General features: G+C 41.5%; 1 protein-coding gene across 1 annotated transcript; it reads right to left on the reverse strand.

Annotated features, from left to right (window-relative positions):
* Positions 1 to 4829: 4829 nt before the first annotated feature.
* apln (apelin) lies at positions 4830 to 27813 on the reverse strand. Its single transcript, XM_044205337.1, has 3 exons — positions 27269 to 27813; positions 12385 to 12557; positions 4830 to 9176 (listed from the first exon to the last, which is right to left on the reverse strand). The coding sequence occupies exons 1-2, from the start codon at positions 27333 to 27335 to the stop codon at positions 12391 to 12393; spliced, it is 234 nt and encodes a 77-aa protein (XP_044061272.1). The 5' UTR covers positions 27336 to 27813; the 3' UTR covers positions 4830 to 9176; positions 12385 to 12390.

Below are 27813 nucleotides of genomic sequence, written 5' to 3' on the forward strand. Positions count from 1 at the left end.
TAGCTAGTGTCCACATACCTGTACATGGACAACACGCCTTCATGCTCGTGCAACCATGAGTATGAAAGAATGCCAGGGAGACGGGTGCCAACATTTCTCTGTGTAATAGGAAAGGAAGTGTCCTCTTGGCCCCAAAGAGGACACTTGGGGAAGGGCTTAAGGAAGCTAACAGTTTATATCCTAAGTCCATCCATCATTAATGTGTAACGTTCTAATGATGGGAAAGTTATGACCCTGATGATATTAGCCTACGGGCCGGTGCACTCACTTTGTTCCTGGCCTGTGAGCTAAAGCTACTGTGGCTAAGCTGCACAGTGTACAGAATAATCCTCCGGGAAGTGAAGGGACTCAAGTTCAGAGAAAGGTGCAAATTCACTATTGTCATGTTTTCCTATTGATGTTTTAAAAGATCAGGGGAAGTTCAAAATTACACTTAACCCCAAACACATTAACAACAGTAGAGGGGAAAGTCTTGGCAACTCATGCAGCCACTAGTTCCTTTTTCTATATGTCAAACCCCTTCCCAGAGACCAGCTGCCCCCCGTCCTGTGTTTGTGCTGGCTTTGTTTTTATGACCACTCCAGTGATCCGTCGCCACTGCAGAGCTGCTGTTGTTAACACAGCTGAGGTGCATTACGCAGACTGTTGTTCCTGCCTCTTACCTGGCTCCAGGCTCTGTTTGCAGTCAGGAGTTTTGGGCTTACTTCAGAAGCAGATGCAGAGTTGTGCATGTACTTTCTCGCTCCACACGCACATACAGGGTTGGAGTGCACCATTGTGACGACCCGCTTGAAACATAAAATGTCCTTTCTCTGCAGCCTCCTTGTGCCCAATTGTCCACCATAAAATCAAGGGCAGGATCTCAGTGCTCAGCCATAGATGGATCGTTAGAGAGAGAGAGATGCCAGTCTGAGCCATTTTGATATTTACAGGGTTCCCACGGGTCCTTGAAATCCTTGAAAATTTGTGAATTTGAGGGGAAAAAATCAAGTCCATGAAAGTTTTTGAAAATAGACATAAATAGACATGGGTCATTGAAAGTGCCTGCATTTATATATTTTGTGCAAGAATAGAAATTGAAGCCCTTTCGATATTTCTTTACTAAAAGTAACGTCACTGTAACACATTCAAGCCTCTCTCTGATCTTCTGTAAAGCCTGCTAGTTCTCATTATAAAAACTCTCAGTGTTGTAACAGTAATTAACCTTGATCCGTGTCTCAAACTATGCCTTGTTGGGTCCTTGAATTTGAGGGAATTGGGCCTGAAAAGCCCTTGAAACGTCCTTGAATTTGATGTTTAAGAAGGTGTGGGACCCATGTATTTAAAAAGTTGACGAGGAGTGCTTCTTTTTGCTGTACACACCATTTTTCACTGCTGTATGTTGTGAAGGGCAGACTGTCAACAGGATCAATCTAGATGATATCTGATATCCTCAGCATTAATTGTCAGATATGACCTACCAGAAGTTTGTCATTATTACCACAAGCAGACAATTATTTATTTGAATGTAAGGATTAGAATAATGAAAGAGTGGGCTGCCCTGGTGGCCTAGGGGTTAAGGCGTCAGCCATGAGCCGCACCATCCCCAGTTTGTGTCTGACTGGGGACTTTTGTTGCATGCCATTGCCCATCTTTCTCCCCCCTCGTTTCCTGTCATGTCTCTACTTTTGGCTATTGAATAAAAACATTAAATGGCCAAAAATTATCTCTATATATATATATAAAATTTAATTATTAATGAAAATCACAGTAACGTGATTTCAGTAACGCTATAGTAAATTGGTCTGGTTTTCTTTGAAGTTCTTTAAAGTTGGCTTCACGTAAAATTAAAAGTGAAAGGATTAGTTGAAAAATTCATTTGGTGATCGTAACAGTAATTTTTTAGCATAAAGGGCAAAAATTCACCGGTATGAATATTTTGGTTTTTCTTCAAGAATACCTGGACAAAACAATACATTTTAAGATGTAACCATTTTTTTTGCTATTTGCTGACACTCTATAGACCAAATAATTAATTGATACTGAAAATAACCGTTAGATGCAGCCCTAAGCAAAATACTGAATATCTAAAATGTCTGTCAGTGGCATAACTGTGGTGAAAGAAAGGGATGTACAGTGCTTTCCTAAATTTCCTAAAAATACTTATTCTAAATATTATTTTGTAGCAGTAAATTGGTGTACAGTTTTGGCAGTATTGTTTTATGTCCCCTTGGGAAGAGCAGTGGGTCTTGGCTCAAACAATGCATGCACACACCCTTTGAATCATCTACTTGTTGCTACATAACTACAGAATAACATTGATGCAAATAATAAGAATGTAATCAAAACTTTTGCAACACCTGCTCGTTACATGTGTGCTTAATTTGCAATCACTGTCTGCACAGTCTGTATAATTTGAGTCAATAGAGGCCAGGTGGTTGAGTGACAGCAGTGAGCTGGGTAATATCCATCATTGTGGGTTTGTCAGCGGTTCTGTGGGCTTTGTTGGTGGTATTGTGGGAGAGCCAACTGCAGTAAAGGTTTTTATGATGTGGCAGAAGTTGATTCTGTGCCAAGAGCAATCCAGATGTTACCTCTATGGTCTGTTTCTGTGGTGTACATATATACATACCAAAGTAAGTACTGAAGGTACAGGGCACCACATACTTCCGATCTGTAAATCCCACTGCTTTTTCTCTGTCTCTAGCTGAAGGGATGTTGTCAATAATTTAAAGAACCTCACGAGAGTTGGCAACTGTGTCTGACACTCATTATCCACAGTACCTCACTCATCGCCCTGAAGGTTTTATTTTTTTCTCACAACAAATCAAATACACCCAGCGTCTCCTTCACCCACCCCCACTCTCCCAGCAGTGTACTGGTGGCTGGCAGGCAGTGACACACATTCCAGCAGTGACAGTAAACAGGGCTGGAGCCACTCTTGCAGATGGACCTTGAACTCTTTAAAGGGACGTCTGGCCTCACAGTAATGCCCCACCGACAGCCCTTGCTGCCCAGCTACAAACTGTAACTCTATAGCCTCATTGTCACGCTCCATATCCTCCCAGTGACCCCGAGCCCAATTATACAGCTGACCCAGGCTTGATGATATAACCTTGGGTGTCTTTTGGGGGCTGCTGGGGCTCAGGGGTGCACCTCTTGTCTATCATGACATGTCAGCTCTGTGTGTTAACCAGACACTTCCCTGAGTGGTCCCAGTGGGGGTTTGGGAGGAAGAGTTGCTCCCATGCAAGGCCCAGTACATTTCAACACATTGCCTCACTGAGGCTCTCTTTTTGGATAAACAATATAATGAGAAAGCATGCGTGATGTTGTCAAACGTATCATTTCTAGTGTAACTTCTGTAAAATAAAATAAATATTAAACATGCACATTATATGTATAACTGCTAAAGGTAAACAAAGGAATCTATACATGTTTAATCCAAAATTATTAATCAAAGGATTAGAGATTCTTGGACAGGTATATTCCAACATTAAGTGTCCCACAAAATCTGAATTATAAATGCGGACACAGTGCTTTTACCTCTACTGAATTGTATGTAGATATGACATTTATGCACGCTGAATCTCAGTGCATCTAGACATATCCATAGTCTCCATGCATGCTCAGCAGCTGTGATGCATTAATGTGCAGCATGCTTAGTATGCACTATAAGCTCTGGAAAGGCTACCTGTCACTGGTGAAGTATTCCTTAATGGATGAGAAGTTGATTTACATTTCCAAAGGCATGTGCATTCTGCAGCGAATGAATTTCTACACAAGATCCAACTAAGGATAAAGGTTAATGACTGTGGCAGTCAGGTAAACATGTTGCTATTTTTTTCTCCATCTTTTGTAGAGTTTCAGGTTCAGATTCTGATACACAGGTAAAATAGGTAACAACTGGGCTGACTTGAAGTAAAATATTTCAAAAAATGTGAGTAAATCTTAAGTAGCTGAGCACTTCTGTTGAATAGTGAGGAGGCTGATTTTTTTCTGATTAAAGCATCCCATTTGAATTGAACAATTATGAGTTGGCTTGTTGGTGTCACTAGGCTGTCACTGAACAGAGAGGATGACAAATGTTTCTGTCAAGTGCAGTTTCACTAAATGTCAAGCTTACATTTCACTTCATTATACCTGCATTTAACTTCTGTCTGTTCTTCAGTATCTTGATAATGACTGCTGGAGCGACAATATAGAGTAAACTTAAATGTTGTGGCTCTCGGGATGGTAATGTCGGTTTGATGGTTGGTCCACCACTTTGGTTTGGACTGAACTATCTCATTCCCCAGAGGATGAAGCCGTCTAATTTTGGTGATTAACTGACCTTTCCTATAGTGCCACCAGCAGGTCAAAGTTTTCACTTTTCCTGTTAAATATCTCCACCTCTACAAGATTGGTTGACCCAACATTTTGTACAGACATTCATGGTTTCCACAAGATGCATCCTGCAGATTTAGGTGATCCCCTAACATTTCCTCTAGTGCTGCCATGAGGTTCACATTTGTGGTTTTGAGTAAAATGAAATTTGGTGCAGACATTCATTTCCCCCTCAGGATGAATTGTAATAACATTGGTGACCTCTTAACTTTCTTTCTAGCACCATCATCAGGTCAATGAACTTTGTTTTTAGTGCTTATTAGCAAATATTAGCATGCTAACACGCTAAACTGAGACCATGATAAACATCACCTGCTAAACATCAGCATGTTAGGATTGTCATTGATATTAGCATTTAGCTCAAAGCACCGCTATGCCTCAGTACAGCCTCACAGAGTCGCCAACACGGCTGTAGACTGTACTTAAGTAAACTTTTTAATTTGCCAAAAAGACATGACACAGTGTTTTCTTAAAATAAGATTTTTAATATTACTTATTATCATAAAGATATATTTACACACTTTACAGAAATAGAAAATAAAAACACAAAGCTACACATGAAAGGAAAAAATAAAATAAGTACTCCAAGAGCTAAAGCTTATCTTTTATAAATTAGAAACCAAAAGTTTAAATATGTACACAGTATTTCAACCATTTCTGATACACTTGTTTTATTTATTTATTTATGTCATTTATTTTTGCCCAGTTCAACATCAAAACAGAGACAGGGACTGTACATTTGGCCTGGTGAGTAATATGAGCACACACCATAAACAGAATATAATTTTCAGGAGTAATACATTGTCTTTTAAATGGTATCTGCTTGAGACCTAGTAACACTGTTGCGATGGATAAACCTACAGACTGCATCTCTCTTCAGATTGTTCTAAATGTAGCTGATCTTGGACACAGTGGTTACATAGATGGAGAATGTGTCGCAATCAAGGCAGGAGGGGCCTGTGCTATTCTGGGTGTAGGAAGTCTCATTTTGAGGCTCCAAGATAATGACAGATCTTAATCATTTCCCATGGGAGATAAAATCTAGTTATCCTTTGGATTGCCCGGCCGGTGGAAATGTGTGAATGCATTGGATTGAATATCAGCCACTTGATCTTGCAGACACCCACTCTGAAGGCCAACATGATACAGTTTGATGGGCTTAGAGATTCACAAGGTAAAATCATGGAATGTGTTGCATGCCAACTCTGTTTCCATTTTCACAATGAGTGAAATGTTTGGTTCAGTGTGATTTTAAAGGAATTTTAACTGGTAGAGAACTGAGTATAGAATGACAATAGGATAAAAAAAAACAAGAACATAAAAACCTGGTGTTTTTCTGTTGTATTTTTGTGTCAGGGTTGTGACTATAACTAATGGGAAACAGAGATCAATGACTAAGCTAATATTTTAAAACCTGCTGCTAGCTTATTCTTGTCTCTACCAGTAACTCAAATCTATCTCTCTGCTCATCGCCACTCCTTACACACTCCCAGCCAAATACATTTGGACAAAAAGAACTAAACACAAAGGGGAAAGTTCTCAGAACAAACATTTTTCTACCAGGAAAACATGCTAACAAGTGCATAGGAACATTACTCAGGCCTTGTGACGGTCACAGAGAAGAGGAACTGGAGAGGAAACATTGAGAGGATAGGAATCGTTTCTCTTGTGTAAGCCTTGCTGGAAAAGACCATTAAGGAAAATGGTTTTGCTCCCCGAGCATAATGTATTGGTTTACCATTTCAGTTTGAGCCTGGACGTGCTTGTCCTTCCACACCACAAGGCCCATTAACCTGATGTGCAGGGGAGGACTGTGGGCTATCATCTACAAGAAAAGAACGCCTGAAAGCTTTCACGTGTCCACGACATATTGTGCTGCAGACTACTTTTCTATTTTGTTACATCCACAAAAGATACAGCTCTTCACACTGTATTCAAAAAGTAAGCTTTGGACAACCAGCTAGACAAGAATCAGACAAAAAAATTGTCACAACACACTGGAAAACCATTCCATACCAAGAGACTCTTGTTTTCAGGGTGTATTTTTCCAGCAGCATAATGGAATTGCAAAGGTGCAGCCTTACAAACCCATACAGAGAAGTCTTGGAGCAAAGCCATGTCTATTTGTTGGCTTATGATTTTTGGATTCAACTGATAACCAGACCAAGATTAAAAAGAGTATTTTACATAAACATTGGTTTGCTCTGGTCTCTGAAAGGGCAGCATGGCTGGTGCAGATGGTGAGGATACATTCATGAAGAACAGTGCGGATACAGACGTTGCTCGGCTCTGTAACAATAACTTCTGAGATGGGGAAATATTGATTTGAACCCCTTGTCATGACCCAGTCTACTTCCAGCATCCCAACTCCTGCGGCTTTGAACTTCCATCCCCAGCTCATATCTTCTTACTATCTTCCCCAATAATACATGAGACATCCTGAGCAAAGCTGTCTCACTCCCGAGGAGCATTAATGAAATCTACATCTCTGTCTGAGAGGGTATGAAAAAATAATGGTGGAACTGAAATTATTACTCTTCACAGTGCCCTAGGATTTAATACATTTTTAATCAAGGTGAGTTTGGCTGGGTGGATTACCACTGTGATTTTAGATGCTGTCTTAATAAAAGCTTCTCATGATGGGACTGAGAAGACTCTGCATTTTATTATAATATTTGCATGAGACATGGTGAGAGGGAAAAGTTGTTGGAAATCTAGGTTAACCTGCCAGTTGCTTATGTGGTCATAACTGACTTGAAATAGGAGCGTTTGCTTATTGAATTGCAGTGGATTGAAATCAGATTTTCACCTAAAATCCGAATGAAAAAAACAACTAGGAAGTTGCTCCGCATACCTAATACACATCGAACAATTGCAAGGTGGCTGCTCTACAGGTTACAGTCCTAATATGTTACATGGTTACATACTGAATCAGCAGGGGTTTGAGGATTGGGAAGGGGGAAGGGTGTGGTTTCAGTCTAAGCCAATTTAACAATGAGCTCAGACTATGTGGCCCCGGCCAGCCTTGGGGAGATCCATCTGAGAAAGATTAACTCTAGGATTTAATGAGCGTAATGATCAAAGCCACGACCACCTGTGCTGTGGAAGGGCAGACTAGAAAGGCAACTGTACCCAACATAATGTAGGGAAAGTATCATGACTAGAAAGGACTGAATCTGGATACATGGCTATATTGGTGAATACATAGAGGGAGAGTAAAGATACAGTATACGAAAATATGCTCATATAAGCTTTAAATGTACTGTATGTTTGTGTTTTGTTAAATAAATGCACAAAATAGACTGCTCTAGTACAAGCCTCTATCACAGCACCCTGAGAAAAAAGAAATAAAACACAGAAATAAACATAAACAGTAATATATTCCAGTATGATGGAAAGGCATAGCATTTTGTCAGTGAAAGATATCGGTCAAAGGGTCAAACCAGCCTTATGCTGAATATTAGAACAGCCAGAGCACTAGTGGTAGGCTGATCATGGTGGCATATTAACTGAGCTGATATATACTTTGAAGTTTCCTTTTTTCTTTTTTAACTTTCCTCCTTGCTAACATTGTCTCACGTGGGATTTCTTGCAGAAATTTAAAATGCATAATGTGTCAGTGTATCAAGACTTCAAACAAGAGGTAATGTGTTTCTCCCTAACCTTTCATTCCTTCGTTCCTGGCAGCATTGTGGAGAAGGTTATTATTTGGCACTTCATTAAAAGGCAAGGCAGCCTGTCTGTGGAGCAGACTGCCCCTGCCAGTTAACAGTCGTGTAGAGCAGCTGCGCAGGGCAGCAGTGTGATGAGAAGGTTGGGGATTGGGGACAGGATTGGGATTGGGATTTGGAGTCAAAGGACTCATCCAAGGTGGGACATGTTACAGTAACCTTGAGCGCGTCGGTAAACCCCCCCCCCAAGGTGTTAATGAGTTCAGAAACACCAAAATAGCTTTGGATTAAAGAATCTCCTAAATGAAGGAATTATTCTGTCACTTAAATAGATTGTTTTGACAATATGTGCTCTCTTTTCAGTCCAGCTTTACTTTGCATGTGGACGTACTGTCATTAGGAGGTACAAAGCACCATTAATAATGATAATTAAGCGATGGTTATAATGTCATTCAAATGTGATGCTCTTGCTCTTCCATTTTCAACACGAAACCTTGAATTCCTTTTCGCAGCAGACATCCAGAGTATCGTAAGTGAACTTAATATTTGCTATTGTCAACTATTAAAACAGACACTACCCTTCCGCATAATCAGCACCCTCTCCCGTTAGTAAAGCCGTGAAGTAGCTACACAGCAATGAAATCAGCGGCTGCAGTAACCTTGGATCTGAGAGATGGGAATACCACACTGTGGAGAAGTGACAGATGCTTTAAGACTCAGATTGTTTTGACCGGGCTCCCTCTCCACCACATGTCATGCAAAGTGTGTGAGACACTCAGGGAGATCGCTATGTTTGGGCTCTATTAAGCAAATGATAGGAAAATTGAAAAAAAAAACACTTGGGAGAAGACAGAGATAGATAAGTAGTGAGGGAGTGAGAGATAGAGAAAGAGAGAGAGACAGAGAAATAGAGTCTGATAGCTCATACCCCCACCCCCCTTCCCTGCCCCCAATTCCTCTTAGAGCTGAGGGTGAGCGGCTTGTCCTGATTTTTTGTGGACAGAGTTGCTTGAAGAACCAGCAGGTGCTATGGACATCACTCTTCAGGCTGGGCAAGCGTAGGCCCTTCGTTGCAAGGCCCCCCAAGGCAAAGGAAGAGCATAGAAATCAGAACCTGGGGGAGGGCGCTCAAAGCAGTGCCTGCAAAACAGGAAAATAAAACAAAAAAAGTGCCATCAGCGTCTTTTTTTGTTTCCTAAAAATCATTTCATGAGTCTTCCAGACATTTCAATTTCCTCTCCAATAAGGATGCCCCTCAGGGAGTTTCGGCTAGAGCTTCCAGTGTGTTGTACGTTCCAGTGTGTTGTATGTTATCTTGCACTTGAACTACTAGAAAGCGGTGAAGAAAAGGTTATCCTGGACATGTTCAAACCAGATTTCATGGTCTGTGATAGAAAAGCTGGGCAGGGAGTAAGAAAAACAATTGCATATCTCACTGTAGAACACAAGCCCAACATTATACTTCACTTGGGGCACTGGATCACTCCTTAACAATGAGGAAATCTTCCCTCGCCTTTTATCTTCTCCTGTTTTGTGATCATTTCCAAGATTTCAGATGAGTAGTGCAGTAAGCTTTGTTGCATGACAACAAGGTGCATTCTCTGATAGGAAGAGCCTGCTGTTGTTTCAAGATGGCATAGTTCTGTGGTCATGTAATGCCCCGAGAACTGATGTATGGTATATCTAATCTCCATTGAGTTGTATTGTTGTTTGTTGTCGTCTTTTGTGCTTTTGGATCCCCGGTATGATCTCAGTGCAACAGCCCCTTGAAGTCATACTACATCACAGAGTGAGTGTATGGGAGGAGTTGCAGACCTACTCTACATTGTTTTGATGAAAAACCCAAGACTCATTCACTGAGCTTACTCACACTCAGGGTCTCATGGGGTTTTCAGAAATTGCCTGCGGCTTAGAATCTGTAATATCCTGTCGTCTTTTAGACTGTCACTGGCATGGCTTACATCCAAGCACGTTCAGATCTGAGTCTACTCAGATGCTCAAAGAGGATGACCCGGGTCACCATCTTTCTTCTCAGAGCCACTCACATCTGGAACGTGTAATGATGAAAAGTCAAACTTTGCTTCAGGTGTCTTAGGCAATAAAAGATGAGCTGCTTTTGACACTGAAATGGGTAGATGTCGCTGAATAGCATAGAGTCGGTGGATGGACACTGTCAAGTGAATCATTGTTTTTAATCTCTCTTTAAGCGCAGTAATTAAGTTTAGGCCAATAATGACATATCCACATACAGTCTGTCTGCCTGCGAGTCTCACCAGTCCTCAGATGGATGTCTCCATTGAACTCTTAGCTTTGATCAAACAAAATGCATCTCCAGCTGCTTACAGAGGTGTTTTTCCCATCATCAGCTCAACTTAAGAAGAAGCCAGGACACATGGAGAGAAGCAGAGCCTTTCAAGGCTGTTACCAGGCTGTTGGATGGATTTTGGGTTGGGATGGATGGATTTTTGTTGGGTCTTGTGAAGACTTAACTCTTCCAGTCAGAATACATCATGCTGAGGCAAAAAGAACAAACTGGGGCTGAACTGTGAAGAAGTTCAGACTTTTAACTCCCTGGATCATTTACTCAGTGAAGGTTTGTAGCATTATCACTAAAACGCTGCTAATGGACAGGAATCATCCCACTATGGTCAGGTTGGGGTAAATTGGCATGATATGTGAAGAAACTATGAACTTAACAAGAATTAGTGGAGTGGGAAGTGAACATAAAACGGAAACCTTCAGCGTGTTGTGGTTTAAGTGGTGTTTGCAGAGACAGCATTGTGACTCACTGAGCCGTTCACTTTTACAAAGCTTCACAACTTCCTGAATCTGCCCGTATTGTGTGGCCAGCAATCTGGCACCGAACACAAGCTCACTCAACTCGCCGAGAGGATTCTCACATTTTATTGGCAGACCAAGGAAAGTTGGAGGACCCATGTTGTCCTTCAAGTACCGACTGTCCTGGCTTGGTCTTTACTCATTGTTTTCACCTTTGTGCTGAGCCTCTAGAGTCCTGTATTGAAAGCAGGAGTGAGGTCAAAAGAAGTTTAACCCTTTCAAAAATACAAAAAACAATAATGATCAATAATTCGCTATAGATAGTAAAACCTTTCCGGCTGCTTTAGAGAAAAGAGCTTCCAAACTTCTATAGCTTTGATCCCTTTTCCTTAAAACTGATTAACCATGCCTTGACACTCTCTGGCTGCAGCCTCCTCTCACTACGGCTTTAATTTATGGCGACCCTCTGCAGGTCAGTGTTGTATGGTCGGCACCTCCTGCAGGGATATTGTGTCTTGTCGAGTTTCCCTGTCTCTCACAGCGTCTGGGAGAGACATGTGAATGGGTTCCACGCTTCTTAATGCAGGGACATAATTGTACTGCCACTACAGACATATGCTAACATTAGCAAGTGCAAAGAGAGTTTTAATCTGTATTTACTGTTAATTTGATCATGTTGTTTAATTAGTCGTAGTATGTTTTAGTTTCTAAATTAAGCTTGATATGTTTTTATTGAATTATAGAGAGTTTGTTTTGGTTCAAAATAGAAAATCAAATGTGAAAAGGTGATAAGTAAAATATTATCTCTGTTTTTGGATGAAAGAGTTTTCACACAAAGCCTTGTTTTACTTGACAGCAAGTTAAACATTCCTTCATGTGAAAAGTTGTGCTGCTAGGAAACCAAACTCTACAAAGTATTATCTTTGGAAAAAGGGTTTTAATTTACTTAATCAGATGGAGAGAAAAGATGTATGCTAGCTGTATTGACTCAAAGGTTGGGTTTCTAAGTATAACTGTCTCCTATATGAGGAAATAAATGACGTAGCCTTAAAAACAACCTCTGTCGTACTACGAAGGCATGCAAGCTTGTAGGTTAAAGTCCAATAATATGTTAAGACATGCCCTATTTTTCAGTGCCAACAATAACATCCTTGTGTTGGAATTGAGTCTGACTGCAGACATTAACAGAGTTTCAGTGTTAAGAGTTTGAGTTTTCCATTCGTCATCAAAAATATCCGAACTGATTCTGCCAACAAAGTATTTCAGGACTCAACATCATATTACTCTAAGAAATTCCTCTATGAAATTGTGTTTCCTCACTAGTCAGCAGTTATGATTTAATATATCGGGAAGTGCTTTTGCTCATATTCTCTTGAGAAACACGTAGCTCTGACTTGACAGAAAGTTGGACAGAAAGTTGGTCTGATGTCTGTCTCTTTTTCACGAGACTCCACAGAGGGTAGAAACCTTTTACTGTGTGAGTCTGACTGTTTTATTGCAGGTTTGATGACACACTTTGCCAAACAAAATCTAACGAGCGTCTTTTCACCCCTGACTGCTAAAAACTCACCTTGCTCTAGAACGGCATGGGCCCCTTGTGGGAAAGACGTGGCCGTGGGCGTCTCCTCTTCCAGCCGGCTGGTCTGTGGGTCTGACCACCCCTCGCAGGGTTTTGCTGGACCATTTTTCTCACTGTAGCCGCCTCTTCCAGCTCTCTGCCATGCTCCGTGGAGGCCATGGGACCTGGAGGACACATAAAGGAGAGACCAATTAGATCCCCAAAAATTAGCTCTCCAGTAAATGGTATTTCACAGCCTCTTCTCAACCAGAGTATCACATTTTGATTATAAACTAAGTCCATCAGTGCCTGCGGAAAATGTGCAGCAAGATCCAAAGAAGGATCACAGTGGTAATGGATGAGGAAACAAGACACGTACAGATAAGTGTGTGTGGGCCTCTTTAAGCCCACCCAGCATTGTAGTTCATCAAGTCAGTGTGGTGGAACCAAAGCACTGCAGATAGACGAAGCCCTGGCTGAAGCAAGAAACCCAAACCCTTGTGTCTCATGTCTCTGTCACTCTCCCTCAAGATTACAAACGGCGCACAGCACCAGACCTTGTGGAGTTGCATCCTGTCGCTGTGTTTGATCCAAGATTAGAGATGAGTTTAATAGCGGTGTGTCTCTCAGAGAATGTGTGTGAATGTCTTGGGTGTGTGTGAGTGTGTGTTTGAGAGTGATCCCAGATGTTCTCAGTCATCTCTCAATAAGTGTGGCCTGATCCCCTTAAGCCCCTCTTTTCCAAATGGTTTGGTCCACCTCAAGTGTCTTTATGACCTTTCAACCTATCACAAACTGGAAGACCTCCTCTTGGAGATCCAGAGATTTAAAAAAAATCTTTTAAAGTAATATCTTTACTTGTAAAGGGATATTTAACGCGGGTGATCTTTCACACTGCAGCCAGTTATTTAGTCCAGTAAAATTTGAGTGAAAGCAGAGCAGGACTTTTTATGTGGGCATGTCAAAGTGGTTAAATAGCTCAGTGACAAGTCATTTTATGTGTTACTTATGAGGTGATGCATTTTTAATTATAATGAGCAATTAAATGTACACAAACCTCCATTAATCACTTAAAAATGTAGTATGTTACTGAAATTAAGCTGTGTAGATGTGATTAAAGGGGTACTCCAGTGATTTAGTAGTTGACTTCCATAACAAGAAACAGATTCAAAAAATCTAAATTGAAGCAGCAGATATCCTGATGTTTAGTCCATAGTATGGGTCAAAATCCAAAAACACTGGAAGCTACATTTCTCATAATGCAACTCAAAAATAGTATCTTTCATTAGACCCCCCTGCCTCCTAAATAACCACTTCTTCCAAACACCACACCTTTGTAATGTCCTTTTTGTTAAATATATTAAGTCTCAAGACCAAGCTGACATGACCCTGATGGGATTATCGGGGTTATTTTTTTCAAACTTTAGAAAGCTCCCTCCGGAGCCACAGAAGACGTTACACAACTGATTTCACGGGTTGAGTAAATAAACTTTTTGGGTAATATTGGTGGAGAAACTCTTTAAAGCGCACCTTTCTCATTTTTTTTTAAATGAATCAAATGTTCTCTTCTACATTTCTACAACTTCTTCAGAGCCAAACTAACCCCGTTTCTCAAAAGAAACTACAAATCCCCATTGGGTATTTCTCGTCAAAAAGCTGATTGACATCACTCACATGGGGTCATGACATTCCTGTCTCCTCTCCTCAGAGACACTGGCACCATTTTTAGAATTCCCAAGAGAATGACCTTCCTTGGGTTTACGAAGGTTCGGGTGAGGACACAGCTTAAGACAAGTCAGCCAGTCGACTGCAGAGGTTTGAAAAGGAACAAGTATACTGAGGAAAGCAGTTGAGCAGCTTACAAAAGCCATGGTGATGCTAGGTTCTGTGGTTCCTTAAGATTCTTTTCATCAGTTAGTGTATTTAGTTGTGGCAGAGTGGCGATACTACAGGCTGTTATATGAACAGGACACAGCTGCGCCCCTGCGGATGTCATCTGATTGAAAAGTTTAAAACAGTCTCTAAAACCTGTTCAAAACACTCTGGCTTCTCTAATAGCCAAGATCAATTTGTTTGAATGAAGGTCAGCTTTCTTCAAGAGCAGAATTCAAAACGCCATTTGGAGCAAGGCAAAGTCTCTGCAGCCTTTCTTAGCCATTGACCTTCAGTTGTGACATATTGAAGGCATTTTTAAAAGAACAACTTTTCATTGAAAAAGAGATAAAATAGAAGCTTTCAGGTTTAAATAATGGTGAACTGCACGATGGAGCTAGACAGCTTGTTGAATGTTTTCGAAGTATATCCCTGAAACACCAGACGTCTCAAGTTCCATTTCCACACTAATCTTCATCCGCAAGCACATTACACACTATATTTGTGGGCGAACAGTGGGCTAATTCATTTGTAGCAGGGAAAGTCTGTGTTGCATATTTCTGCATCTAAAGCCCATCTTTGCCCCTAGGAGCACTAATCTGCATCATTATCCTTTTGTTATTGTTCCAGATACACTGTGAATGAGGGATGTTGACACATTCTGAAGGCATTCTGCTCATTTCTTTCAAATCCAGGGGGTTGAATGTAAATACACTCTGTGTTTGAGTAGATTTTTGGGGGGCCCTTCTTCCTTTCACCCCTGAAAAACCATTTAGACGCAGAACACACAGAAACACAAGGCTGCAATCTTTGCTATTTAAGGTGTCAGTATGCTCGAAACAAACTAGATTGTACAATGTTTCGCCTGACTTCTGATGGCAGAAATTGTTTTAGCTGTTTGGAATGGTCACAGTCGAATGTGGGGTGAAAAGCCTGACATCGTAGAGATGCACTGTTATCCCTGTTCAAACAGGGATAACAGTGCACACTTTAAGTAAGAAGCTCCTTGAAGACATTCATGGTGTCGCACTCTGCTGTACATGTGAAAAAGTGGCAGAAGTAATTGGGTGAAAAATGAAAAAGAGCTTGAGAGAGAAGTTAAGATCCTGGCTACTTTCTCACCTCTGCACAACCGACCGACTGCTGCATGAAGTGAGTGTGACTGTCGGATTGACAGTTTTGGAAAGTTACATAAATTGTCAGATGACCCTCCCTCCCCAATTCCAACATTGGAAAAGTGTGGGGGAGGTGGTTTCAAACACTGAACTCTCACTCTGCCATTCGACATGCACTTTGGTTAAAGCATACTGACACCTTAAACGTCTTTCAGTGATACCTGCAGTAACTACAGTGCTACACAATGCCCAAATGCAGCTGATGTTTGAGCGATGGGCTACTTTAACAGGTGCTACAAACACATGCATGGAGTCGCACTCAGTCGCTATGCACACACACATACGCACTGCAATGCAAGATGGTTAAAGTAATTGTACCTCGGCTCACACAACTCATCTGCCGTTCCTCTCCGGGTGGCTCAGGCTGTCATAACCCAGGTCCATAATGAGACAATTTAGATGTCTCCTGCCATAGCAAGCTGTCAGCCACTGCTCGGCACTGGGGTTTGAAGAGAGAACATCTCGTGATTCTCCTGACAAATCTCAACCCATCCAATCTGGCTACAGGATAGAAAAGTGTAATGAAAGCTGCTAAAAATAAGCCGGGCCCCAGTGATAACACTGGCAGTATAGATTAACTCTTGCAGCCTGTAGGGAAAGCATCTCTGTGTGACAGATATGACATACAGCAACAGCTAGCTTTGTAGCTGTAGTGGAACTCATATCGATTGAATATGGCAGCATCTGTTGCATCCAGATAAGATGTTTTGATTGTTTCCATGGCAGGTTTATCATTGGATAATGCATATTTCATCTCCATAAACAAAGATATCTCAGCTATCTTATTGCTCTGAAATTGGATCCAGTCTCTGTAGTATCCCATTTGATATTTTCCCATGAGAGTTTTCCATGTTTGTGCTTAGCTGGTAAAACAGTAAAATTGCAGAATAACATGTTTCACAATAATATAAGTGTCTTATCTCTACTTCTGATGACCTTGGAGCCCTGGTTTTGCCGTCTTTTCACCAAATCCCAACACTTCTTCCCCCACTTGGTAATTCCCTAATTAAAGTTTAATAAAGGGGGAATTTCAGGAATGCCTGGTTATTACTTCTACTGCTGCTTGTGTCGCTGCTGCCTCCTTAAAAAGGAGATGAGTAGGAGAGGGTAGAAGAGGAGAGGTAGAAGTTGTCAGGCAGAGAAGAGAATAGTTGACAGTGTCACAAACTGGCCAGTCTCCAGACTAATGATGAATAGCCGGTTGGCTGCTTCCTAATTCCCCGTCCTAGTTTCACCACCACCTCCTAAGGTGATATCTGTTATGTTGTCTTGTTCAAATGGCTGGCTCTCCGTCTTGTTATGGCCCAGCGGAAAGTGGAATACTGACAGCTTATCCCTGTTGATTCTGCAACAGTCCATCAGTGGAGCCTGGAGAGATATACATCATCCAACACTTGTCCATCCAGTCAGAGAAGAGAAATGGCTGTCCTCTGGTTTAATGCCAAGTTCATCAACTGCCCTCACGGCTGGCAAGAGCAAACTGTATATCACAGCGCTGTGTATCAATGCATGGCAAATGGGCCAGAGCTGCTTATTAATAGTTGTAAAGCTGATTTGTGTGTATCGCCTGCCAAAACGACCACATAACAAATGTCTGCACTTGTAAATGTAGCCACAGCATAATGGTTTTTCTGCCACTAGGACATAAGAGATTAAACTATACCAGCCTGTGAGTCGAACTATAGCAACAAGTAAGCACAGGACTGTGTTCGTGGTTTAGAAACTATTGTATCAAATGTAAACATGCACAGTCAAGCATGGCCTCCAAAATTTAATCCTTGCTGTGTTTAATTTTCTCTGTGTCACGGCAAATTGATTTCCTGTCCTCTTGAATCTTATCTGTTTGTTTACTTGTCTTGCTCATCACTCGCAGTCATGCTGATTATGAATCAATTGCTTGCAATCTCATTGATCCATTTTCTTGGTTGGTTGTGTGTCTCAAAAACATTTCATCTCTCCTGTTTATTTACTGTCCCTACATCACTTATCTGACACCTCTGCACCATAAATCTTGCCCAAAGCAGTTTGTACAGATGTATCTTGATGTGTAAACAAACAGCTGGGAGAATAGGAATGGGTCGGTACTGAAATGAGAGGAGAGGAATTAACCCTATGTGCCCACAGCCTGACTCTACTTCATATTTTGGCATCAAACCTAATAAATGATCAAAGCTGGATACATACTTTCTTTCACAGGTGACTGTGATGTTTTTAGGCTTGCTAGTGGCATATTTCTGTGAATGGCAATGTCGGTCGTTCGGTTTACCATTTTGGTCCAGACTGAAATATCTCAACATCTATTTGATGGATTGACAGTAGATTTTGTACAGATGTTCATGGTACCCAAAGGACTTTGGTGATTTCCTGACTTTTCCTCTAGCACCACTGTCTCAAAAACTATTGGATGGATTACCATGGCATTTAGTACAGATCTTAATGTCCCTGTCAGGATGAATAGTAATAATTTTGGTCATTACTTAACATTTCATCTAGTGCCATCATCAGGTCAAAAGTTTAATTTGTTCAATACTTTGCTTTATAACCAAAGACCTGCTAAACTGTGGAATCTTGGAAGATTAGCCAATGAGCTAAAAGAGATCCAAATAAATCATTCAAACTCCCATCATCCTCAGCTAGCATGCTGACATGCTATACTAAGATGGTGAACATGGTAAACATTATACCTGCTGGACATAAGCATGTTAACATTGTCATTGTGAGCTTGTTAGCATGCTGACATTAGCATTTATCTCAAAGCACCAGTGTGCCAAAGTTCAGCCTCACAGAGCTGCTAGCATGGCTGTACACTCTTAGACTTGTTTCTATCTGAACTGAGATTCCCTCCTTATCAGTGCTGTGATTGGACTAAATCTGAGACCCAGTTAAAGCTTGCCCTCTTTTCACAATTATATGTCATATTGACATGCCATAAACACTATTAATACTAAAGCATTCAACATATTCCATTGTAATGGTGGATTGGGTTTCTCTTGCAAAAATAAACCAAGGACTACCATTACAGTATTTGCCAGACATGCACAGTAATAGAAAGATAACAGCATTATTTGTGTCTATATGGGAGGTACCTGTAGCTTATTATGTGTATGTGTAATCCTTATGGGTAACAGAACAATATTTGTGTCAGTGGGAGAGAGAAAGAATGAATACCCTGGTGTGTGTGTAGCCATGGTTATTACCATGACGTTGGAGGAGCAGACCTGCTGTCTCCATCGTGTGCCTTCCTCCTTCATTCACTAAAAGTAGCTTTAGCTAATGAATCCCTCTATAGCATGCCATTACCGCAGACATACTAACCCACACAGCCAGACAGAGACATGTCATGGGCAGAGATGCTTCCCACTGCATAAGCACATTAGGGGATCAGGATTATTCAGCCAAGGATGAGATGTGTTAATTGTGCCAGATACAAGCCAAAAATTCTTTTAACCTAGAATAAGCCACAGCACTGCTACAGCATCATACTGGGGATTTGCTAGCTGCCTGATAGCCTCCCCACACATATGGAATGGTGCCTAACTGAAGAAGCAGTCCCTTGTTGTTCAGCTTTCACAATCCAACATTTAGTGTCGGAAATGCTGCTTATCGCATGCCTACCAGTAAGTCTGGGCCTTGGCAGAAACTGGTACGAATTGCTTGCCGACTTTCAGACCACGTTACCATGGCAGCCACCATGAAAGGCGCTCAGTTTAGAGCAAAAAGAATGACATTGTCAGCTGAAATCGAGCAGGTTCCTCAATTTACAAATTTCACTGCACACAGTCTGAATCCATGATCAGCCCTCTGACTGTGTCTGTGATGTTTTAAACCTCCTCTGTGGGCACCGCACTTGGCCTCTGAGTGTTCCTCTCGGGGGGGTTTGTTTTGGTCGTGAGCACTTTCTTTTATTTCTGTCGGAGACTGTTTGATATGCAGCATTGTTGTACTGTGATAATGCTAGGCTTGTGGTTGAGTTGAAGGCTGGCTTTGTCTGTACAAACTCCAGTGAGGAAACCAAAGTGCATGAAAAGTTGCTCCCATTACCACAGCTTTTAAACTTAACCCGTTGTCCACCCTGTTTTGAAAGGAACCCCCACTCTCACTGAAGGTTCAGAACAAATTAAAAACAAACTGTGCAGCCCTCTAGTTGCTGGCTTTCTGCAGATGTCCTTTTGAGTCAGTCAGCCGCCTGTGAAGTGTGGTGCTATATATGCTCCTGAATTAGAGAGTGTATGAAATGATGAGGTGTGAGACTGCGTACTCTGCTATGATCAGAGCGCTGTGAGTTCAAAGGGTCGGCAGCAGCATTGAGCCAGCTAATGAAGCCACTGAGTCCCCTCACCACTTGACTGCCTGTTGGTTTATTCACAATCCCACTCCAGTTGAAGGGGTGAATTTGTGGCTACAAGGTTACTGCAGGTTGGAGCCTACCAAACATGAGCAGTCAGAGAAGCAAAAGATTTCTTTTCACAACTTTCCTTGAGGAGTGTCAAAGCGGCTGAGGGCAGGAGCAGGAGAGATGCTGGTGTTGCTGTTTCCGCTAACAGCAGCAGCCTAAATCTTTGCGCATGGCAGGTACAGTAGGTATGTAAGACTACCAACCGTTACCCCAATCTCCAGAGATTGCATGTCAAGGGCAAAGGGATCCTCCAACCATCCGTTTCCATGGGCACGCTAATCAGATGTGAAACACAGCCCCTCCCTCTCCTGTGTCATCACTCCCCCCATGCTGTGAACCTGCATGCCTTCTCCCATTTGAGATGTGGGAGAAAGAGAGAAACAGAAAGAGGGAGGGAAACGTCACTGCGCAGGGTTTCACTGCAGCTTTTAATGCCTGAGGGGACCATCGCTTCCCCCCATCGCATATACAGTACTATTAAAGGAAAAAAGCAGCAACATTGCATCAGACTGTTGCCTCTCAACCAAACTAAAGAATACAAAACAATGGGTCTGACACTTAAACCTAACTGGATATTTTAACTCAACACAAGGTATCATCACCTGCAGTCACTATCTGACATATTGATGTATATTTTGATGTGGCAAATAGATGCTAAAATAACAAAATTGATGTTTAAAGCAATAAGCTGTGTTATGCATTGCATCAGACAAAACTCTTCAAATATGTAAAAACCTCAGTAACTCATATTCTTAGTTTGTAATGGTATCTTCCTTGGAATTATTCATTTTGACAACAGCATTTTCTGAAACTATAACACAAGACGACGGTATCAACATGATACCTCTGAAAGTAGTTTAATTATGGCCCATCCCTTGTCTGTAAGTAAGTAAGGTACCAAGCTTGTGGTGGAGAGGTTAAATGCTTTGTAGCACAAACAACAATACTGAAGCACAAAGATAAAAATGTTTATAATAATAATAATAATAATAATAATAATAATAATATATACACACATTGAATTCAACTAAGGTACATTTTTTATTATATATAAAAGTGTGTTTTTTTTATTGCAATTAATTCTTGATGTTTGGGTGGTTCATTTGTTTTGCTCTAACTTAAATTTTTACTTTTAAACTTTTAAATGATGTCTAATGAAAAGTGTCTACTAAAACAGAGTTTTATTATTAATATACTGAGCATATGGTGTGCAGGTAAGAAGCGCCTTTGGCTAAAGGTTATGCTTTAAAACGTAGTGAAGAAATACAATCCATGAGGATTTTTACGGACAGGTTCAGCTGCTCTATGCTGGTGAGCTAAAGTTTAGTGTTTATTGGCCCTCTGTGTTTATGAGATTTTAATCAGCTGTTAGGATGAACTGTCTGCCTGATGTGGTTGCATGTTTATGAATTCCATTTATTGTTTTGCTCTTCTATTTTTACAAACATCTGTTCACGTTCAGGGGCCCTGACAGCAGGGCGGCCTCTCCTGAACAGTGTTTGAGACAGAGGGACCCAGCAAGGGGCCCTGTCCCGATCAGGACTGTGGGGAGTTCCATGCTATTAGTCAGTGGCAGATCATTTGATTGACCAACATTTAAGTGTAGACCTGTACTGTATGTGTGAAATAGTCTCCCAGGGAAAACAGCATTTGTGATCAAAGACAGAGCTATTAATGATGTATAATTCACAATTTCATAAATGAATGATTTCTGTGTTGTCACAGAAGGGCCCCAGTTCTGTGGAAGATAGAAGAGCTCTTTTCACGTTTTCCATTTTCAAGCATTTCATGACAGTTTGAAACCACATGAGGTATAATTCTCTGAGAATAAAGTGACATGCACATCCTGTTGCCTGAAGCTTGGAGTTTAGGCAGATCCTTATGGGGGCGTCACTAAATGAACCCAAAATCTACTAAGTCCCTCTACACCATCCATAGCCCCAATCCACACTACCATCTTCACAGCAGTGAAATCCCTTGTCTGACTTAGAACAGCCTAACAACAGCCAGCTGTGCAGCGCTTTTATCCACACGTAATATGAAATCTCACTGATCCATGATGGCGCCTATAGAGGTTTGACGTTAATGGTGACAATACCCTAAACCATATTTATTTGATTCTCCAAAGTAATTCACTTCTACTCCTACGTACCTTTTTAGCTGCTGGAGTATAAATTTCTACCACAAATGACATCTCTAAAGCAATATACAGAAGTCATATTTTTCTATTCTGCCTTCCTACAAATTGAGCATGAAAGTAATTAAAGCACCTGCATTCCTAAAGACCGCAATATTTATTCTGCGGTCTGGCAGCCCGTTAATAAAAATGTCCACTCAGATCTTGATCAGGAATCTGATCTGCTTGGACTACTGCTATAAATGTAACACTTAATGTTCAAAAAGAGAGTCATAAATCACTTTAATATTGGACACTGGTGGAAAACAGAGAAGTTTTTGAAAATATCTGGCTCTAATTAAGTTGTAAGGAGCGCCCCGGGCCTGAGGATAGGGTCTGGTGATCACATGAGGTCTGGTTAACACAGGACCTCCTCACACCCACCCCCTCCACCACTAACCCAAACCTTTAGGTTGTGCCCTCAAAGCTCAAAGGGGGGTCTGGACTGCAACATAAGGAAACAGAATGAAGTCAGAATTTAATTTACAAGTAATTTAAAGTATTTAGCTGAACAGACTTCTTCTTTACAGCCATGAAGTGTCATTGTTCCACATATTAATTATGTAAAGCTGGACTAGATCACCAACTGCAAGTTTTTAGATGTAGCTGGGACTTCTTTCACCGCGGAAAGCTTACACAACCTCTCAGTTCCCAGATAGCCTCTCTTCCTGTCCGGCCTTTTATTTTTCTGTGCCTTGGCCCCATCTTTTACTCCCCCTTTGCTTTTTTCCCCCCTTCACTGCATTTGCTCTCAAGGGAGGATCTAAGTGAGTAGATTTATTCATTCAAAGAGTTCTGAATTACATTACAGCAGCCCAGCAGTCACATATGCCAAAGTCTTCAACAGCTGAGCTCTCCAGGGAGTGTTAGCCCAAAGGTTAGCCTTATATCCCTACCAAATGAGTTATGATTTTTCACTAAATCTCTTCCTCAACTCCCACCCACTCCAGAGCAATTGTGAGTGCCATTCATTGAGCTCATGTTTGGTGATATTATACAGATGTGAAGTGGTTTATCACAGAAATCCTTTTTTTTTTTTTTTTTTTTTTTTAAATTTCATTGAAACTCAGCTCACTGAGTTGCATGTTATGAACCCTATAGGGGAGGGCAATATGGATAAAACTGTCATATATATATATTATATTATAGTATTATATATAATCTTATTATATATTATTATATACTTATTATATCTGTATACATAATTTTATATCATGATAACATTATATATTGATTGAGAAATTGTAATAGATAAAATACTGCACTGTGGATTTTTGGCTAATCCAACAATTTAAATACCTGACAAATCAAAGTACTTCATCACATTGATGCAAAAATCGTATTACCATAAAGCAGTCCTGCTTATTGATTTGCAACACTAATGACTAATGCCAGCAGAATGGGAACTCCTGTTAGTCCAACTGCTAACCTTGTAGTCAACCCATATAAACAGCCTTAATTTTCTACTTTTGCAGTGTTATGTAGTCATGTATTATGGTTCATTAACAAGTGAAACCAGATACAAAAAACAGCATATGGCTCTTTTTAAATTAGCTAAATGTATTGTAGTAGTGTTGATATTAGACACTATTTAGATGCACTACTAGTTACAGCCATTTTTTTAAAAGATTTGTTGTTAGTTCTATAGTTCTTTTCACCAATTAGGAGATATTTACACTGTCAGAAATTCCTTATATAGTTCCCCCTTAGCTGAATATGGCATAATACATCCAGAAAGAGTTAGCTACCACAGTATAAATAGTATGGCAAAGTGACAAATTTAAATCATCTCACATTATATACTGTCAAATGCCCACCACTAAACCCAAGCTACATGGATATATACTGTGTGGATCATAACAACATAGTTCTAATGCTACTATTTAAGCTCACAGAGGCTAAACAAGAGACAAATCAACAAGAGGATGATAAATCACTCTTTACTCACATCCCAAACACAATTCATGGAGTGTGTACTGTGTGTGTGTGTGTGTGTCTATCTTATCTGTAGCAGATAAACTACACTGATGCTGCAGGCTGCTGGCTCTTTTTTCTTGTAATGCTGCATGAAGAGGAAATCCAGGTTCTTTGTGAAACGGATTTCATCTGACCCTGTGTGTGTGTGTGTGTGTGTGTGTGTGTGTGTGTGTTTGTGTGTGCGTGTGGGAGTGTTTTGTGGTGTGTGTGTGAGACATAAACCCAGCTGGTGCTCAGAAGCTCCTGTGCCTCAAAAAAAAAAAAAAAAAAAAAAGAAAAGGCCCTGCGATTCTCCATAATCCCGTAATAACCTTTCCACTGCTCCCCCTTTGACACAAATGTTTGCCTACTGTTATTATGTTATGCCTGGACATCTGGAAAAGTTTAGCTGCTTTTGTTCTCTCCACGGCCACCATAATCACATCCACAGGCACAAACACCTTCTTTACATTAGAAAACCCAGGATTATGATTTAAAGCTTCCTGGCTACGGTTGGTTTAGATCTATAGATGTTGTTAACAAAATAATCAGACCTAGCTAGGCAGCGTTTTATGCCTCTAGGTACCTTAATGAGTTGCTGCATGTTCTGTAGCCCTCCTCTTTTTTGCTGTACTTTGACCCGTAACACTTGGTTGAGCATCTGAACGAGGCGGGCTGCAGTACAGTATGTATGCACGATGGTGCCACAGAACAGCCAGCCCCAACAATACATCAAAGTTTAATATGGAATAATAGCACTGCTGACAGCTCTCATAAAATCCCCCCCCTTCCCAAGCAGACGATTTCTCTGCCAGATAATGGCTCTGATCTGGGCCTCGTGCCCCGCTCACACTCACAACTGGCTCACCTGTTCAACCAACCAAGGCCTCACAATTACACCTTCTGTGCGTATGTGCATGTAGGTAGGTGTTTGTGCATGGCTGAGCCAGCTGCTAATGTTTTTATCCCGTGCATCCCTAGGTGGAGATTGGCAGGGTGTTTCCATGGCAGAGAAAAATGAAGCTTTGATATCCTCTAAGAGGCTGTGACACAAGAATGTTTTGAGAATAAGGACTGTTTATACAACAGTCTTAAGAGTTACACAGGGAAGAAGAGTGATTGGCCTCGGGATGAATTATGGATACCACATGTCTAAAGCTGGAGTCCACTCTTGAGCCAGAGTGCTTTTCAAGGATGGGTAATTGAAGTGTGCTGCTAAAGGATGCTAATATTACATAGATAAAGCCACAGCACCTCTTTTGGTGTACTGAATGAATATTGTAAGTAGCATTAGGTTGTTGAGCTGAATTGCCTGTTGCACTAGGAGTTCTTGCTAATATGCAAATACATCCATAAATACAATCAGACTCATGCACACTTCCCCACCCAACTGTATATCAGTCAGATTTAGTCCTATATTCATTGCTTCCTGCAAGTGCACACACACATGCTCTCTCTGTCTCACGCTCTGTGCATCTCTCTCTTCTTTCTCAGACACACATGTACACACACAGATGCCTGAGAGAGAGAGAAAGCCCACTGAACTGTAAAAACGTTTGTCTCAAGATGAAAGGCTTCACACCCACTGCCTACATGCAGAGCCTCTTCCGACACCTTCCCGCGACAGCGCATACTGTAGCAGAGGCTTGTGCTACGCAGACACACTCCAGCTAGCATCCCTCCCCACACCCATTAACGCTGCAACACACTTACATCCCTTCCTCTCTTTCACTCCCTTTCTCTCTCTGCCTCTCTGTCAATGGAGCTCTGATACTACAGTAGAAGCCAGGTGACAGAGAGGCACATTAGTGGCATGACTTGAACAACGAGAAGGATAAGCTCCCATGAAAGCCTGAGGCACAGGAGCCTTGTTTTCCCCGTCGCTGGTGTAGCACGGTAGGCTCTCAGGCGTGGAACATGCTTAGCCACACGCAGGGCGTGAAAAACGACACTGACCATGATGCTAGATAATTGCTTCCCATTTACTCATGTGCTGAGAGCCTTAGACAAAAATAGCATGTCGCTGTAACAAACATGCTGGGAAGCATGGGAACTGTGAGTGTTGTGGCCATGGATCGATACACAGAGTGGACAGCATCTTGCAAGCATAAAGTCCACACAGCATCTTACAACCACAGTCTATACAGCACCTAGCAACATATAGCCTGTATAGCATCTTATATTCCCAGGCCTATATCTTCCAAGATGCTGTATATACTGCATCTTCCAATCATAATCTATGCTACATCTTATATTCTCTATATTTTAGTCTACACAGCATCTTCCACATGGATTAAATATAAACATAGCTTCTGTCTGTGCATCTTCTAAACTACTGTAGTTAGTGGGTAGGTGATAATCCCAAGAATGGTCCAGACATTTACACAGGCCTAACTGTTGTTTTTTCACACCACAATGTTACCTGCATCACATCTGCAGACTGCCCATCGGTCTCCAAACTAACCCCCCAGCCACATTTTTAGAACCCATTTACTCCCACGAGCCAGCAGAGAGAATATGCCCTGCCCCTGTATAAGTGTCCCAAGTCAGTGTTTTTGTTCCAAATATTAGACATTTTAGGTCCACACTGGAATTGATATCTAGTCCAACAATGGCTCCAGAGACGCAGCGGCACTTTACGGAAATTTACTGTGACAAGGCATCAAGACGGAGCCCCTCAGGAGACGATCCATGCATCTGGGATCTGTGTTCCCCTCATCGATGCGTACAACAATTACAGTCCTCATTATCATCACCACAGGAGGCACGCATGCATATATAGGTGTTGTGCTGCCCTGCTGCACAATCACAGTCATGTAATAATCATATTGCACTTGGGTCAGATGGAATACATCAAGCCATAAATTAATCTGATTCACTCCACCTTACAGAACATGTGCCATGCATATCTTACATTTCATAACAGCCACAATAGTCACCCATACATCCAGCACATCTATCACTCAGGAATAGCTCCACACATGAATGTCCATCAACAAAAACCTCTTAATATTTCATCTCCAAGTCTTACAAGCTTACATCAAGGTGAGGCAGGGAGGAAAATCATCAATCTAAGCTAGAAACCACATTCAAGTTTACCATAAAAGCCACTACAGTACAATAGCAGACAGTATAACCACTGCAGTGCAGTACTGTATACTGCCAGGTGCTAATATTCCTGTCTTTTAGAGCCCACACAAGGCTAACCATGCTGGGTAACTGATCAACTACAGCTGCCTGCACGAGCCCAAGGCAAACAGAGAGAGAAATAGAAAGCAGAGGGAGACGACCGGCGACGAGGCTGGCCGCTCCTGTACTCACCAGCACTGGCAGAACACAGCAGAGACACCAAGAGCACAATCACCAGCGTCAGGATCTTCACATTCATTTCTGCACTCCCCTCTGGCTCTCCGCTAGTCACTCGCTGATATACTGTAGTGGTGTGTGTGTGTGTGTGTGTGTGTGTGTGTGTGTGTGTGTGTGTGTGTGTGTGTGTGTATGTGTGTGTGTATGGGAGGGAGAGAGAGAGAGGGAGGGAGAGCAGCTGAGCGAGCAAGAAAGAGAGAGAGACTGTTTGCTCCCCTGTGTGTGTGTGTGAGAAGTGAGTGTGTCAGTTTGTGGGAATGTGTGTGGCTCCCTGACTGTGCCTGTGTATTTGTCTAAATGCGTATTTGTATATCAGTGTGTGACAGCGCCACTCCAAGACTGAAGGCACGTCTTTATCTGAGCTCTCCCACGGAGGTGTGTGTGTGTGTCTTCTTCTCTTCTGTCAGAGCAACGGCAGCATGAGCCAAGTTCAGTGGAGCTGTGAATGTGCTGGAAGTCCGCTTGCAGGTCTGTCTGTCGGCGTGTGTGTCTGTGTGTGT

This window comes from Siniperca chuatsi, linkage group LG8, assembly GCF_020085105.1.
Source record: "Siniperca chuatsi isolate FFG_IHB_CAS linkage group LG8, ASM2008510v1, whole genome shotgun sequence".
Lineage (NCBI taxonomy): Eukaryota > Metazoa > Chordata > Actinopteri > Centrarchiformes > Sinipercidae > Siniperca > Siniperca chuatsi.